At 43.2% G+C, this 17,919-nt stretch overlaps 1 protein-coding gene across 1 annotated transcript in view; it reads right to left on the bottom strand.

The window, feature by feature from the left end:
- The window catches only part of ruvbl1 (RuvB-like AAA ATPase 1), an 81,604-nt gene that overhangs the window by 62,450 nt on the left and 1,235 nt on the right, over window positions 1-17,919 (bottom strand). The window contains exons 2-3 of the mRNA XM_072280244.1: window positions 17,439-17,525; window positions 8,820-8,952 (exon numbers count right to left, since the gene is read on the bottom strand). Coding sequence (XP_072136345.1) covers window positions 8,820-8,952; window positions 17,439-17,525 — 220 coding nt within the window. The remainder of the gene's footprint in view (window positions 1-8,819; window positions 8,953-17,438; window positions 17,526-17,919) is intronic.

Genomic DNA, 17,919 nt, shown 5'->3' with positions numbered 1-17,919 from the left:
ATTGGTTTCCAATTTAAGTGTCCAATTTCCTGTCTGATAGCCTCATAATTCCCCTTATTCTAATTAAACACTTTTCTAACTTGTCTGGTCCTATCTCCCTCCAATGTTATTGTAAAGGAGATAGAATTATGATCACTATCTCCAAAATGCTCTCCCACTGAGAGATCTGACACCTGACCAGGTTCATTATCCAATACCAAATCAAGTACAGTCTCTCCCCTTGTAGGCTTATCTACATATTGTGTCAAGAAACCTTCCTGAACACACCTTACAAACTCCACCCCATCTAAACCCCTCGCTCGAGGGAGATGCCAATCGATATTTGGGAAATTAAAATCTCCCATCACTACAACTCTGTTATAAGTACACCTTTCCAGGATCTGTTTCTCTTATCTGCTCCTCGATATTCCTGTTACTATTGGGCGGCCTATAAAAAACACCCAGTACAGTTATTGACCCCTTCCTGTTCCTAACCTCCACCCACAGAGACTCCCTCCATGACGTCCACCTTTTTTGCAGTCGTGACACTATCTCTGATGAACAGTGCCACACCCCTCACCTCTTTTGCCTCCCTTCCTGAAATATCTAAAACCCTGCACTTGAAGTAACCATTGCTGTCCCTGAGCCATCCAAGTCTCTGTAATGGCCACAACATCATAGCTCCAAGTACTGATCCACGCTCTAAGCTCATCCGCTTTGTTCACAATACTTCTTGCATTAAAATAGACACATCTCAAACCGTTGGTTTCCAAGCTTTCTCTATTTGTGAGACAACTCCAGTCTCTTCAGGTTGGTTCCCACCCCCCCAGCAATTCTACTTTAAACTCTCCCCAATAGCCTTAGCAAACCTCCCTGCCAGGATATTGGTTCCCCCCAGGATTTAAGTGCAACCCGTCCTTTTTGTACAGGTCACACCTGCCCCAAAAGAGGTCCCAATGATCCAGAAATCTGAATCCCTGCTCCCTGCTCCATTCCCTCAGCCACACATTTATCCTCCACCTCATTCTATTCCTATACTCATTGGCGATATGCACAGGCAATAATCCCGAGATTACTACCTTTGTGGTCCTGGATGGGATACTTTGTGTTCAAATCCTGATCTATGGTGTTAACACAAGAGATACAGCACAGACAGATAAGAAGATGGTCAACAACAGCAATTCCACTCTTAATCAGTATCAAGGGCGGCACTGTAGAGTAGCAACAGTGCCAGCAACCTGAGTTGAATTACTGTCGTTGCCTGTAAAGTGCACGTGCTCCCTGTGATTGCATGGGTTTCCTCTGGGTTCCTCCCAAATTCTAAAAGACATTCGGGTTAGGGTTAGTAAATTGTGGGCATGCTACGTTGGCGCTGGAAGCATAGTGACACTTGCAGCCTGCCCCCAGCATGATCCTCTGAATGTGTTGGTCGTTGACCCAAAAGATGCATTTCACTATGCTTCGATGTACATGTGACAAATGAAGCTAACTTTCATGATCTTTAATCTTTATATCTTCCTTGAAAAATGCACGTGTTTGCTGAAGAAAGCACGGTCATTATTATTTTGCAGGACCATCCTTGATATCCTATCTTATTGACAGCCCCACTGGTGTCATTAAAAATAAGTCAGAGAATGGACTGTTTACAATGTACGAGAGTTATGTGTATAAAAGAAAAAAATTTAGAGCATGAGACATTTAAAAAATAAAGAGAGCATTTATTTAATTGTTGAAACTTTAAGCAGTCTAATTCATGGCAACTACACTGCATAACTATTTTATAAATATTAAGCTCATCTCTGACATCTTTGAATAAAAAAAAAGGAAGATTCTCTCAATGGCTGGATTTAGTCCGAACCAGGTGGATCGAAGGTTGAAAGCAGTGGAGAGATTCTCTGCTGAAACATCCCAATCTTTCAACAGGTCAGTTATTTGTTCACAAAGTTCTCCCATTCTGACATTCAGAGAATGTGCTTGCTTATCAATGAGGCAGGCTGTATAAGTGATTTAACTCCACTGCCTTTATCTCTCAAACTGACAACAATGCTGACAACAGTTTCATCTGCAAGGTTGAATTACTAAAACCACGACAGGGCACGTCATCACTTCAAGGAAATATCGTGAGCTTCTCTCCTTTTATTTCTCTTGGAGTTTTTAATTTGACAGCTACATAAAAGGCAGGTATGGCCAATAGCTTCATTTTTCTCAGAATCAATGGGTCAAGATCTTGTTGGGATGATTATGAAGCAACCTCTTCAGACCGTGTTGGAGATGCTTACCTCATGGCACACAGCAACACAGTATTAAATCCAAGATTGTATAAAGTCAAAAGTGTAAAGAAGAACATAAATAATTGTTAATCTGGATCCAATGCAACACACAAATAAAACAATCAGAATCAGATTTATTATCACCAGTATGTGAAATATGTGTTCCATATATGTGAAATTTGTTAACATATATCAAACAAAAATTTAAAAAATCAAAATACACATGTAAGAAAGCTTATCTACATAGATTGTATGTCTATAAAGCGACACCAGGTACAGAAGTGCCTCTATACAAGGTAACTACAGGAAATTATAAAGTAATGGTAGTTGGTGTAGAAGGGTGGGTTAGTGAGTAGAGGTGTTGATGAGCCTTGCTATTTGTGGAAAGTAACTGATTTTTGAGTCTGGTGGTCCTGGCATGGATGCTACATAGCTTCCTCCCTGATGGAGTGGGAAAAACAATCCATGAGCATAGTGGTGGAATCCTTCATGATGTTACTGACCCTTTTTCAGCATCTTTCTCTATCCATGTTCTTGATGGTGGATGGGCTGGTGATGTGTTGGAGAGTTTTGTCTATTTAGTGTAGCGCCTTCCTGTCCTCTGCAGTGCAATTTCTGTACCATGCCGTGATGCAACTTGTCAAGATGCTCTATATTGTGTATCTGTAGAATGACACGAGTACAGATGTGCAAAGTCCATCTCTCTTCAGCCTCCTCAAAAAGTAGAGGTGTTTGTGTACTCATGCAACTGAAATTTTTACTGCCAAGCTGATTTGGAACCAAGGCAAGATGTGAGCAACATTTCCAAAGATTGCAAAATTTACTGATTTCTTAAAAAAAATCAGACAAATTGACAGACAAACTGAGCCCCCCCCCCCAACAAAAACAACACCTAAATAAAGTCTGGCATTTATAACAAATGATAATTGTAAAGCAACAAAGTTGTATTGTGGAAACCATTAAATGCTTGGAAGGTATCAGATGATTGGAACAGCCGACAATGGTGCCCAGATTCAGAAGAATTTAAAGATTAATTTTATTTGTCAAAGGATGGCACCCAACAGCAACTCCTTTACTTGCATCTTCGAAAACAGTCTTATTTCCATCTTTAATATCTCTATTTTTTCTCCTTTCAGTGTTCTTTTGAAGACCCTAAACTGGAGTTACATGCTGACTATGGTTCTTTGCGGGAATGGGACCCGCTCTCGGGGTTCCACAATTGGCCGCTTTTCGGCATGCCAAAATCTCGGCCTAAGATCTCAATAACTGGAGACGGGCGGATCAAAGGTCGGTGTCACCCCAGGAGACCTGTGTGTCGTTGGGTGAGTCGGAACATCAACTGTGCCTGGGAACCCGGGATCCTTGCGATCTCCAGGCACAGAGCTTGAAAAAAAACAAAGTAACAGACTTTTAACATTGTAATCCAGCGAGTTGTTTGTTATGTCTCCCCGCTTGCTGGAAAATGGAATGGGGTCACCTCTTTCTCCTGTAGGGAGAGGGGGAGAGGGGGAGAGGGGGAGAGGGGGAGAGGGGGAGAGGGGGAGAGGGGGAGAGGGGGAGAGGGGGAGAGGGGGAGAGGGGGAGAGGGGGAGAGGGGGAGAGGGGGAGAGGGGGAGAGGGGGAGAGGGGGAGAGGGGGAGAGGGGGAGAGGGGGAGAGGGGGAGAGGGGGAGAGGGGGAGAGGGGGAGAGGGGGACTACGAGACTACAGCACGTGGAATTATCGGGTGACCAATGTAGTCTTTGGGGTAACTGCAAGTCTGTGTCTTTGCTATTGCTTTGCTCATGCTTGAATGCTGGTAGCGGGTGCGCTTTATTTTTGCCCGGGGGGGGATGGCTTTGACGTTCTAACATTTAACTGTCACTCATTCTTTGGGCCACTCCTCTCTTTTCATAGATGTTTTGCGAAGAAAATGCATTTCAGGATGTATATTGTATACATTTCTCTGACATTAAATGAACCTTTGAATCAAAACATAGTGAAATGGATCCTGAAGAGTTTTGGTCTAAAACATCAACAGTTTATTTATTTCCATATAAGCTGCTTGACCTGCTGAGTCAGTGAAATGGGTCTTTTGCGTCAAATCAAATCAGTGATGATTGTGCTGGACAGCCCACAAGTGTTGCCATGCTTCTGACCCCAAATGGCATGCCCATTGCACCTAAAGATGCATATACAGTCATTCCATGTAAATAAATTAAAAGATCTAAATCGATGATCTGTCCAGCTATAGTACTGTGCAAAAGTCTTAGGCACACACACACACATTTTTTATATGGAGAAAGAGTTTGCAAATCTGGTGGGAGCAAAGGATGTTGTGAATGGGAAGGGTGGAGAGATACAGGAGGTGGACAAAATCGAAAAGGGCGAATACAGGACTGAAAGGGTGTTGTATTTGAATGCAGGAGTATACGCAGGACCACCTGATGACCCCGTGATCTCTGTCTCAGAGGCCAATGTTAGACTGTCTTTAAAGAGAGTGAACCCTCGCAAGGCAGAAGGTCCCAATGGAGTACCTGGTAAGGCTCTGAAAACCTGTGCCAACCAACTAGCAGGAGTATTCAAGGACATTTTCAACCTCTCACTGCTGCGGACAGAAGTTCCCACTTGCTTCAAAAAGTCAACAGTTATACCAGTGCCTAAGAACAATAATGTGGGCTGCCTTCACAACTATCGCCCATAGCGGTCACATCGACAGTGATGAAATGCTTTGATAGGTTTGTTATGACTAGACTTAACTCCTGCCTCAGCAAGGACCTGGACCCATTGCAATTTTCCCATCACCACAATAGGTCAATGGCAGACGCAATCTCCATGCCTCTCCACACGGCTCTAGACCACCTGGACAACACAAACGTCTATGTCATGATGCTGTTCATCGACTATAGCTCAGCATTTAATACCATCATTCCCACAATCCTGTTTGAGAAGTTGCAGAACCTGGGCCACATATCCTCTTCACCGATGATTAACACTGGCGCACCTCAGGGGTGTGTGCTTAGCCCACTGTTCTACTCACTGTATACACATGACTGTGTGGCTAGGCCTAGCTCAAATACCATCTATAAATTTGCTGACGATACAACCATTGTTGGTAGAACCTCAGATGGTGACGAGAGGGCGTTCATGAGTGAGATATCCCAACTAATGGAGTGGTGCCGCAGCAACAACCTGGCACTCAATGTCAGTAAGACGAAAGATTGTGGACTTCAGGAAGGGTAAGATGAAGGAACACGTACTCATCCTCATAGAGGGATCAAAAGCGGAGAGAGTGAGCAGCTTAAAGTTCCTGGGTGTCAAGATCTCTGAGGATCTAACCTGGTCCCAACATATAGATGTAATCATAAAGAAGGCAAGACAGTGGCTATACTTTATTAGGAGTTTGAAGAGATTTGGCATGTCAACAAATACACTTAAAAATTTCTATAGTTGTACCGTGGAAAGCATTCTGACAGGCTGCATCACTGTCTGGTATGGAAGGGCTATTGCACAGGACTGAAAGAAGCTGCAGAAGGTTGTAAATCTAGTCAGTTCCATCTTGGGAACTAGCCTACAAAGTACCCAGGACATCTTTAGGGAGCAGTGTCTCAGAAAGACAACGTCCATTATTAAAGACCTCAAGCACCCAGGGCATGCCCTTTTCTCACTGTTACCATCAGGGAGGAGATACAGAAGCCAGAAGGCACACACTCAGCATTTCAGGAACAGCTTCTTCCCCTCTGCCATCCAATTCCTAAATGGACATTGAAGCTTTAGGCACTACCTCACTTTTAAATATACAGGATTTCTGTTTTTGCATATTTTTTAAGAATCTATTCAATATATGTAATTGATTTACTTGTTTATTATTATGTTTTATTTATTACTATTTTTTCCCTCTGTTAGATTATGTGTTGCATTGAACTGCTGCTACTAAGTTCACAAATGTCATGTCGCATGCCGGTGATAATAAACCTGATTCTGATTAAGGTAGATGAACTTGCAGCACAGGTGCAGATTGGCAAGTATCACTGAATCATGGCTGAAAGATTATAGCTGGGACCTTAATGTCCAAGGATACACATTGTATTGAAAGGACAGGCAGGAAGGCAGAAGGGGCAGCATTGCTCTGTAGGTACAAAATGAAATCAAATCATTAGAAAGAGGTGACATAGGGTCGGAGGGTGATGAATCATTATGGATAGAGCCAAGGAACTGCAAGGGTAAAGAGACCTTGATGGGAGTTATATACCCCAATAGTAGTTAGGATGTGGCCTACAAATTACAATGGGAGATAGAAAATGCATGCTAAAAGGGCAATGTTACAATAGTGATGGGGGACTTCGATATGTAGGTAGTTTGGAAAAAAAAAAAATCAGGTTGGTGTTGAATTACAGGAAGGGAAATTTCTGGAGTGTCTATGAGATGGCTTTTCAGAGCAGCTCGTTGATGAACCCACTGGACAATCAGCTATTCTGGACTGGGTGTTGTGCAATGAAGCAGAATTCATTAGAGACCTTAAGGTAAAAGAACCCCCAGGGGCAAGTGGTCATAATATGATGAATTCACCCTGAAATATGAGGAGAAACTAAGGTCAGATGTATCAGTATTACAGTAGAGTAAAGGAAATTACAGAGGCATGAGAGAGGATTACCCAGAACCAATTGGAAAAGAACACTAGCAAGGAAGACGGCAGAGCAGCAATAGCTGGAATTTCTGGAAGCAATTTGGAAGGCACAGGATATATACATCCCAAAGAGGAAGAAGTATTCTGAAGGAAAGATGACAACTGTGGCTAACAAGTCAAGGCCACTGTAAAAGCTGAAGACAGCGCATATAGTAGAGGAAAAATTAGAGGGAAGTTAGAGAATTGGGAAGCTTTAAAAAACTTCTGAAATGCCCGCTTCGCTAATGCTGCTACTGTGTGGTAACCATAATCTCCAGAGCAGAAGGCCCCGAAATCCTCGGCTTTGCGTGTTTCAGCAGCCGGGGCGAGGTCGAAGGCGCTCGGCAGGCTGTATCGAAGGGCTGGTCGGAGGCTTGAAGTTTTCGGACGGATGGACTCACTGTCGGCTGTGGTTGGCTGCGGTCAGCTGCTTCCAAGGCATCGGCAAGTTGACGGTGCCTGGAGGTTTATGGCAGGGAGTTTCTCCCTTTTGTCACCTGCTATCGTGGACTCGGGAACTTTTGAGACTTTTTTTTTACCGTGCCCATGGTTTGTTCTTCATCAAATTATGGTATTGCTTTGCACTGCTGTAACTATGTTATAATTATGTGGTTTTGTGTTAGTCTTTGGTTTGTCCTGTTTTCTGTGATATCACTCCGGAGAAACATTGTATCATTTCGTAATGCATCTATGCATTTCTAAATGACAATAAAAGAGGACTGAGTGTTCTCATAATCTAAACCGACAGAAGGCAAAAAAAAGTCATTAAGGTAAAGTTGGAATATGAAAGTAAGCTAGCCAATAATATTAAAGAGGATACCAAAAGTTTCTTCAGATACATAAAGTGTAAAAGGGAGGCAAGAACGGATATCGGACTGCTGGAAAATGATGGAGAGGTAGTAATGGGGCGGGGGGGGGAGAAGATACTGAAATGGCAGATGTCTGAAGAACTATTTTGCATTATTCTTCACTATGGAAGACACTAGCAGTATGGTGAAAGTTCCATGTGTCAGGGACGTGAAGTGTGTGAATTTACCATAGCTAGTGAGAAAGTCCTTGGGAAACTAAAATCTGAAGTAGACAAGTCACCTGGACCAGATAGTGTACATCCCAGAGTTCTGATAGAGGTGGCATTAGTAACAATCTTTCAAGAATCACTAGATTCTGGAATGATTCCGGAAGACTAGAAAATTGCAAATATCCCTCCACTCTTCAACAAGGGAGAGAGACATAAGAAAGGAAAGTTTAGGACAGTTAGTCTGACCTCAGAGGTTGGAAAGATGTTCAAGTTGATTACTAAAGATGAGGTCTCAGTGTATTTGGAGGCACATAATAAAGTAGACTGTAGACAGCATGGTTTTCTCAAGGGAAAATCTTACCTGACAAATCTGAATCCTACACTTTTTTTTCTTTTTAAGTTAAGCTAAGCTTAATTTATTTTCCTTGTGAATGCCTTATGGTCTTAGTACTAGAACACCAGGACCTAGATCCAACAGTTAAGTTTAAACATGGCTAACTCAAAACACCTGGTTTATTAACACCTTCACTTTTCTTTAATTTATTTTCCTTGTGAATGTTGTTTATATGATGCTATTTGCCTCTGATGCTGCTGCAAGATTTTCTTTGCACCTGTGCACACATGCAATGACAATGAACTTGACCTTGCTACTAGCTACAGAAATTGCATTATAAAATGGCACATTTTAATCACTAAGTAATAACCCATCTAATAACAGAAAGTATGATAATTTCATTAGTTCAATGTGTTTAGGGAAGAGGTCTACCTTAAATTAACTACATTTCTACACAATTAAAGACAAACTTTATTGCTACACAAAAGAACCTTCTGGTGGTTATATGTAAAAACACAAAGTCGGCAGATAGATTTAAAACCTACCACTCACACTTTTAAAACTGACTACTCACCAATTGCTCGCCTGAAATTCTCCATAAGTACTTCTGTCTTCTTGATTTCAGTTGAATAGACTTCACTTCCCACCATAGGACAGAATGGTACTTTGTTTCCCAGCTCCTGTGCAATGGCCAGAGCCAAAGCAGTCTGCAAAAAGTAAACAAATAGTCAGTGATCACACACATTCAGCATTAAATGGAAAAGGTCTAGAATAACTTGATCAAATTAATCTTTCAAATTGCCAGCAGGACAAGTTGGTTAAAGTTAGAAGGGATGCAACTATAGGGTAAAAAAAAATGGCATTCATAACTAGATTAAAAACAAAGTATCATAATTGCAAATAAAAATCTTTTAAATGAGACACAGCAATAAACCTTTGGGTCAAGCAAGGCTATTAAAGGTTATGTGGAGAAGGCAGGTGAATGGGGTTGTGAAACTGAGGGGGAAACTAAATTGGTCATGATGAAATGGTGTAGAAGACTTGATGAGCCAAATGGTCTAATTCTGCCCCCTTGTTTTATGGTCTTATTACTAGAACACCAGCGCCAAGTTCCAATGGTTAAGTTTAAAACATGGCTAGCTCATAAAATACGTGGTTTATTCACACCCAATTTTGCTCCTCTGTCTTATGGTCTATGTTGAAATTTTATAGGATGAGATAACACCAAATTACATAACTTCCCATTTTAATAAGCAAAGTGCCATCACTGGTATTTATTCATTCTAATCTGTTACTAATCTAATAGATGTGATAACAGTGCCACTGTAAAGACCAACAATTTATTATTCTTAATTGTCCTAGACAAGGTGTTGATCAACCAAATACTTGCAAAAATACATTTCCAAATATTTGGCAAATATACGTTATGTCAGCCAGAATTCTATATCCAATATTGTGGGCCATTCTGTGATATCAAATGTGGTAAATTAAAGGTTGCTCTAGCCAGGGGTGGTAGTGGGGATAAGCTCCCCCACTACCTATTAAATGCTCCTAATAGCGTACATCTCAAGTAGCCTCAGGCAACCAAGTCCAGCTCCTGGCCTTCATGGCTTTGTTACTAAGTCCAGTGGAACCTTTTCTACTGACAGGAGAAGGAGCAAAGACAAGTTACTGGCACATTAAAATTAGTCACTTCGGGTAGATGGGGCTCAACAGCCATGGTTGGCAGCTAGAAGCAATTCTGATCTCAAATCTTCGCTGCCTTGCGGCTATACCCACTCACAGGTAAGGCTTTGGGACTAAACTCCAAAGAAAACATCCCGAGCTGGAGTCCCCAACACAGTCCTATGTTGAGTTCAACGCTGACTGGCAATTCCAGCGATGCTGCTGGTGCCAACCTGTATCAGTCTCTGCTGTTCCTTTGGATTCATCAGATTCATGGAGAGGGGGAGCTCGCCACATGGATGACAACTTGCTCTCCATATTGTGCTGCCCTGACTTGTGTATCTAGACAGCTAGGACACAACATCCATGGTTGACCCTGATCACTGTTGTAACAAGATCAAGTGTGCTTACCGTGCTATTCCATGCCCTTACATTGTAAAGTCTAAGAGTGCTTAGCTGTACTCCTACTCCGAGTATAGGCAGAGACTGAAGACTGCAGCACCAGTAGTGTGGATCAATGTATGGACAAGGGAAGGACAGGAGCGCTTACAGGACTGCTTTGACTCGGTGGACTGGACTGTATTCAGGGATTCATCTTTGAATCTGGATGAGTTACCAAATTCATTAAAACCTGTCTGGATGAGCATGTGTCTATAAAAACTTACTGTACATTCCCAACCCAAAAGCCGTGGATAAACCAGGAGTTTCGTTGTCTGCTGAGGGCTAGATCTGAGGCATTTAAGCCTGGCGACCCAGGACTGTTCAAGAAAACCAGGTATGACTTGCAGAGGGCAATTTCAAGAGCAAAGAAACAAACCCGAGTGAAGTTGGAGGCAACATCGGATGCATGTCAACTCTTGCAGGGTCTGCAGGACATTACTTCACTACCAGATGTGCTCAATGCCTTTTATGCCCACTTTGAAAGGGAGAGTACAACTACAACTGTAAAGATCCCTGCTGCATCTGGTGACCCTGTGATTTGTCTGAGAGGCCGATGTCAGGCTGTCTTTCAGGAGGGAGAGCCCTTGCAAAGTGGCTGGCCCTGATGCAGTACCTGGTTAGGCTCTGAAAACTTGTGCTTATGAACTGGCAAATGTATTCAAGGACATTTTCAACCTCTCATTGCTACGGTCAGAAGTTTCCACCAGCTTCAAAAGTGCAACATTATACCAGTGCCCAAGAAGAGTAGTGTGATCTGCTTTAATGACTATCATCCAGTAGCACTCACAGCTATGGTAATGAAACGCTTTGAGAAGTCATGGTCAGAATCAACTCCTGCCTCAGCAAGGACCCGGACCCACTGCAATTTGCACAAGTCCACAGTAGGTCTATGGCAGATGCAATCTCAATGGCTCTTCACACAGCCTTAGAATACCCAGACAATACAAATACCCACGTCAAGAGGTTGTTTGTTGACTATAATTCAGTGTTGAGCACCATCATTCCTACAGTCCTGATCGATAATCTATGGAACTTGGGCCTCTGTACCTTCCTCTGCAATTGGATCCTTGACTTCCTAACAGGAAGACAACAGCCTGTGCAGATTGGTAATATCATCTCCTGCTCACTGACTATCAACACTGGTGCACCTCAGGGATATGTGTTTAGCCCACTGCTCTACTCTCTCAATACCCATGAATGTGGCTAGGTACAGCTCAAATGCCATCTATAAATTTGCTGATGATATAACCATTGTTGGCAGAATCTCAGACAGAGACGCAAGAACGCACAGGAGCGAGCTATACCAGCTGGTTGAGTGGTGTCACAGCAACAACCTTGCACTCAACATCAATAAGACCAAAGAGCTGATTGTGGACTTCAGAAAGGATAGGATGAGAGAACACAGATCAATCCTTATAGCGGGATCAGAAGCAGAGAGTGAGAAATCTCAAATTCCTGGGTGTCAAGATCTCTGAGGATCTAACCTAGTCTCAACATAATTGATGCAGCTATAAAGGTGGCAAGACAGGGCTCACCTGAAACACTCCAACCTTTCCATCGACGTACCATGGAGAGCATTTTGGCAAGCTGCATCACTGTCTGGTATTGGGGTGGGGGGCTAATACACAGGATCGAAAAGTGACAGAAAGTTGTGAAGTCAGCTCCATCTTGGGTACTAGCCTCTGTAGTGTCCAAGACACCTATCAGAAGACATCTTCTTAGAAAGACAGCGTCCAACATTAAGGACCCCCACTACCCAGGACATGCCCTCTTCTCATTGTTACCATCAGGAAGGAGGTACAGAAGCTTTGAGGCACATACACAGTGACTCAGGAACAGTTTCTTCCCTGCCATCTGATTCGTAAATGGACTTTGAACCCATGAACACTACCTCATTTTATTTATAATATATGTATACATACACACACACATACTGTAATTGAGATATATACTTTATTGATTCCAAAGGAAATTAGTGTCACAGTAGCATTACAAGTGCACAGCTAAAAATATTAGAAGTAGAAAGAATAAAAACTATATTACCACAAAGTCTAATAGGAAGGGGTCATCACTTTCCCAGATATAGGTTGACTCATTATAGAGCCTAATAGCCGAGGGCAAGAATGACATCATATAGCACTCTTTGGAGGAATGCAGTTGTCTCAGTCTACTACTAAAAGTGCTCCTCTGTTCAGCCAGGGAGGCATGCAGAGGGTGAGAAACACTGTCCGGAATTGCCAGGAATTTCCATAGGGGCCTTTGTTCTACCATAGCCTCCAGCGTGCCCAGTTTGACTTCTATAAATGAGCCAGCCTTTCTAATCAGTTTATTGAGCCTGTTGGCATCAAATGTGTTGATACCACTGCCCCAGCACACCACGGCATAGAAGATTGAACTGGCAACAACAGACTGGTAAGACGTGTGAAGGAGAGGCCTGCATACTCCAAAGGTCCTCAGTCTCCTCACAAAGTAGAGGTGACTTTGGCCCTTCTCCACAGCCTGTGTTGGTGCTTCACTCACGTCTGTCATCCAGGTGCACCCTCAGGTACTTGTAGGTCTTCACCACATCCTCACCATCAACAGTAACAGGGAGCAATGCAGGCTTAATCCTCCTAAAGTCCATCAACATTTTCTTACTGATGTTGAGCTGCTAATGATTCAGCTTGCACTATTTGACAAAGTCCTCCAACAGGGCCCTGTATTCATCCTCCCTTTATACACCCAACTATTGCCAAGTCAGAGAATTTCTGCAGATGACATGACTCGGTGTTGTATCTAAAGTCCAAGGTATACAGGATAAACAGGAAGGGAGCCAATACAGTCCCCTGTGGGGCCCCAGTGCTGCTTATAGCCATGTCTGACACACAGCTCTGAAGCCACACATATTGTGGTCTGCCAGTCAGGTAGTCCATTATCCAGGACACAATGGAAGTGCCAATCTGCATTGAATGGAGCTTTCCTCCCCAGCAATGAGGGCTGTATGTTATTGAAGGCACTTGAGAAATCAAGAAAAATGATCCTCACAGTGCTGCCCTGCTTATCTAAATGGGAGAAGACTCTGTTCAGCAGGTAGATGACAGCATCATCGACTCCAATATGCTCTGGTAGGCAAACTGCAGAGGATCAAGGGCTGATCTGACCAGGGGTCAGAGGTGAGCCAGGACCAGCCTCTCTAGGATCTTCACGATATGCGAGTTAGGGCCACAGGACGGTAGTCATACAAGACTTTCAGTTGGCCCTTCTTGGATACCGGGGCCACACGTGATGTTTTCTACACAGTCAGGACCCTTTCCAGGCTGAGACTCAGGTTGAAAATGCACTGAAAAATTCCACCCAGCTGCTCAGCACACTCCTTCAGGAGCTTGGGGTTCACACCATCCTGTCCTAATGCTTTGCCGTGTCTGAGTTTCCCCAGAGCCCTTCTCACCTGGCTCCATAGTGAAGGAGAGTCCATGACGACTGGGGAGTTGGTGGAAGCTGGGGGCTGGGGGAGGTGAAGATTGGCACGATAACAGTCAGTATGTGGAGGTGTGGATGGCAGGTGCAGGGCAAGGAAGGAATGTAGACAGTGGAAGCCTGCGCTGTTCATCCACATGTTGAATTGGGGGGGCGGGGGGGGGAGAGGACGATTTACTTATTTTCCCTATTTTATCACGTATTGCACTGTACTGCTGCAGCTAAGTTAACAAGTTTCATGACATCTGCCAGTGATATTAAACCTGATTCTGAAGGTACTAAAACCAAGGTACCCCAGTCAGTTCAGATTGTCAACATTGCGTCCACAACCTCCATTAGCACAGGTGCACCACAAGGCTGTGTGCTTAGCCCCCTGCTCTACTTGCTTTATACTTATGACTGCGTGGCTAAACACAGCTCCAATGTCATATTTAAATTTGCTGATAACAACACGGTCATAGGCCAAATCAAAGGTGGTAACGAATTAGCATATAGGATTCTGAAAATCTTGCTGAGTGGTGCCACAACAACAATGTCTTACTCAATGTCAACAAGACTGAGGAGCTGATTGACTTACGGAGGATGTCACTGGAGGTCCATGAGCTCGTCCTCATCGGGAAATCAGAGGCGGAGAGAGCCAACAACTTTAAATTACTCAGTGTTAACATTTCAGAGGACCTGTCCTGGTATCTACACACATGGACAACTATGATGAAAGCACGGCAGCACCTCTGTTTCCTTGGGTGTTAGTGAATATTCAGCATGACATCAAAAACTCCGAGAAACTTAATTATAGATGTGTGGTGGAGAGCAAGTTGACTGACTGCATCACAGCCTACAGAAAACCACTGAGAGCAAAAATCCAATTTTATGTGAAATTAGAGATAGAATTGGATGCATGACAGCTGTGACAAGGGTTTCACATGCTATTATTTCCTCTAGGCAAAACCTAACAACATAAATGGCAGGGATGCTTTTTATGCTTGCTTTGAAAGGGAGAATACAGCACCTATGCAATTCCCCACAGCATACAGTGATCTCAGATTTCCAGTACATTTTCAACCTTTCACTGCTGTGTTCTGAGGTACCCACTTGCTTGTAAAGGACAGAAATCATACTGACGCCCAAGAACAGGGCGAGCTCCCTGAATGAATATCAGCCAGTAGCACTCACATCTATCATGATGAAATGCTTTGAGAGGTTGGTCTTGGCTGGAATTAACTCCTGCCCAAGCAAAGAACTGGACCTGCTGCAATTCACCTACTGCACAATAGGTAAACGGCAGATGCAATCTTACTGGCTCTCTACTTGGCTCTGGAGCACTTGTAGCAGCAAAGCATACATCAGGCTACTGTTTATTGATTACAGCTAGGTGCTCAATATCATCATCCCCTTGGTATCAATCACCAATCTTCTAAACCTAGGCCTCTGTACCACCCTCTGCAAATGAGTTTCTTATTGGGAGACCAAAGTCAGTGCGGATCAGTAATAAAATCTTCTCCTCACTGACAATCAACAGAGGCGCACCTCAAGAACGTGTGCTTAGCTCACTGTTCTATTCTCTCCACACTCATGACTGTGAGGCTAGACACAGCTTGAACATCAGCTATACATTTGCCAATGACATAACTGTTGGCGGCAGAACCTCAGATGCCAATGATGTGACGTATAGGGCTGAGAAAGATTAGCTGGTTGAGCAATATCACAAAAGTCTCACAGTCAATGTCGGCAAGAGCAAGGAATTGATTGTGGACTCCAGGAAGAGAAAATTAGAACACACACCAATCCTCATTGAAAGGGAGAGTAGCTTCAAGTTCTTCAGTGTCAAAATCTCTGATAATCTGTTTGGGCCTAACATGGTGATACAATCATGAAGAAGGCATGCCAGTGACAACACTTCATTAGGAAAATGAGGAAATTTGTATGTCAAAGACTCATATAAATGTCTATAGATATACAGTGCCGAGCATTCCGACTGTTTGCATCACAGCCTGGTATGGAGGCTCAAAAGCAGAGAAATGTCACAGGCTGCAGAGAACTGGAAACTCAGTCAGCTCTATCATGGGCACTAGCCTTCCCACTCTGAAGGACATCTTTGAGAGGCAGAATTCCCCCGCACGCCCCCCCCCCACACAATCCAGGACATGCACGTCATTACTATCATCAGGGAGGAGGTACAGGTTACTGAATCACTGACACAGGATACGTTCTATGGCCTACTCTATCCAGAGCTTCTTTCAGACATTGTTCAGCATGGATAACAACAGTAATTCATCAGTTGAAGGAGAGCAGATGGTATTCAGGAGGAGGTATCCTTGACCACATCTGATTTAATGCCATGAGAATTCACGAGGTCTTTAATTAGATCAGGAAGGAGGGCAGCCTCCAAGAGGACCGCAACCTTGTTGTGGTTTGGAGGCTTGTGTGCCTCATTGACCCAGAGAGCTGTTGGCTGGAGTCAGAGCTTTATGCTTTGACTCTTGTTAGGGTCATCCACACCAAACAGGTCAAAGGGCAGAGGCCAGACTAAGAGTGAACCACCAGTCCTCCAGGTACGGGGGCCCAGCTCAGGGCTAACAACCCTCACTGGTAAAACAAAATTGTAATGGAAACAGCAAAGAAGAATACTTTTACATCTGAATGTGATGGCATTCCTAAGTCTCCACCCAGGATTCACATGGATAACAGTAGTGTAAACTGAAAGAAAGCTACTGATAAGATGAAGGAATACGGCCAGAGATGGAGGACCTTCATTGCTGCCCTAAATGCCAGCAGCAGAATGAGTAGTAAGTAAGTAGCAGAGCAGGTTAAGAATTCCTAGGGCTACTCCCTCCTGTACAGCTCTGTGGTGGTCGCTTCCTGCGAAGGGACAGATAGTACCCAGGGATTGTAATAATATCACCTGTGAAGTACGATTTTGTGATCAAAGCCATGCTTTACAAGACTACTGGACAGCTCACCCAATTTAAACACCTGTATCCAGGTGTTAGCAAGGATACTCTGAGCTTGATCTGTCTGTGAGTAAATGTGGTGCCAGTGTGAATGTCAGGAGGTCAACCTTGTTGTTATCCTATTTCCATTTTTAATATTGCAGCTATATGCCCTACTAAGTAATTTCACACGGCATTTAAAATTCTACCAGCGATCATGTACAAGCCAGGTCAGGCAATGTAGATATTTGGCCCTCACATCTCACCACAAAGGCACTAGCAAACTAGATGGGATGTTATTGCCCAGAATACTAAAATATAACAATCTCATGCACAGTGAGATGGACTCTTGGCCTCATAATCTATCTCATTATGATCTTGAATTTATTGTTTACCTACACCGCAATTTTTTGGGATACCTTTACTTTATTCTTCATTGTTATTATTTTACCTTGTTCTACTTCAATGTAATGTGATTGATGCAGAACAATTTTTTTTTAAAAACTATATCTTGGTATATGTGACAATACCAAAATTGAATTCCATGCCAACCACTCTGGGATCTCAACATGCATTTTTAACCCACGTTCACAGTGATGAACTATTTTTTTCCTAACACAACCATTGCAGCCCATGCAGTAGAAAGGTGCCAGGTTCCTCAGTGTCTAAGAAAAATTCTGATCAGCGAACGCCCACTGTACCTTGCCGGTTCCTGGAGGTCCAGCCAATAAGACAGCCCTTCCAGCCATCTTCTTACTTCTGATCAGCTCCACTATGATCCCACAAGCCTATGGGAAAAGAAAGACACTCAATACATTTTCTATATACAAATAGGATCTACTGTGTGCTTCATCTCTAACAGAAAACTTTAAATAGAGTTTTTGACAGCCTGCACCAATAAATCAAGTTCTCCAATCACGATTCTAAATACTACTATCAGACCTTCTTGGAGTCTCATCCCCCCCTCCACTTTTCCAAGGGGAAGAATCTGACTTTCTTCTGTGTAACTACAAAGCCAGCTTGCTTCTCCACTGAATAATTTGTTAAACTTATTCTGCATCCACTCCAGAATCTATTTCCTCAAGTGTGAGACACAAGTGAGGACAATTCTCCTTTCATCATCAAACTCACTTTATAGATTATACCATGGTATTTTTACTCTAGAGGAGGCAGAGAGTACTA

The sequence above is a fragment of the Mobula birostris genome, chromosome 16, assembly GCF_030028105.1.
Source record: "Mobula birostris isolate sMobBir1 chromosome 16, sMobBir1.hap1, whole genome shotgun sequence".
In the NCBI taxonomy this organism is placed as follows: domain Eukaryota; kingdom Metazoa; phylum Chordata; class Chondrichthyes; order Myliobatiformes; family Myliobatidae; genus Mobula; species Mobula birostris.
Note: the sequence above shows the minus strand (reverse complement) of the source record. Positions and strands in the feature narration are given on the sequence as shown.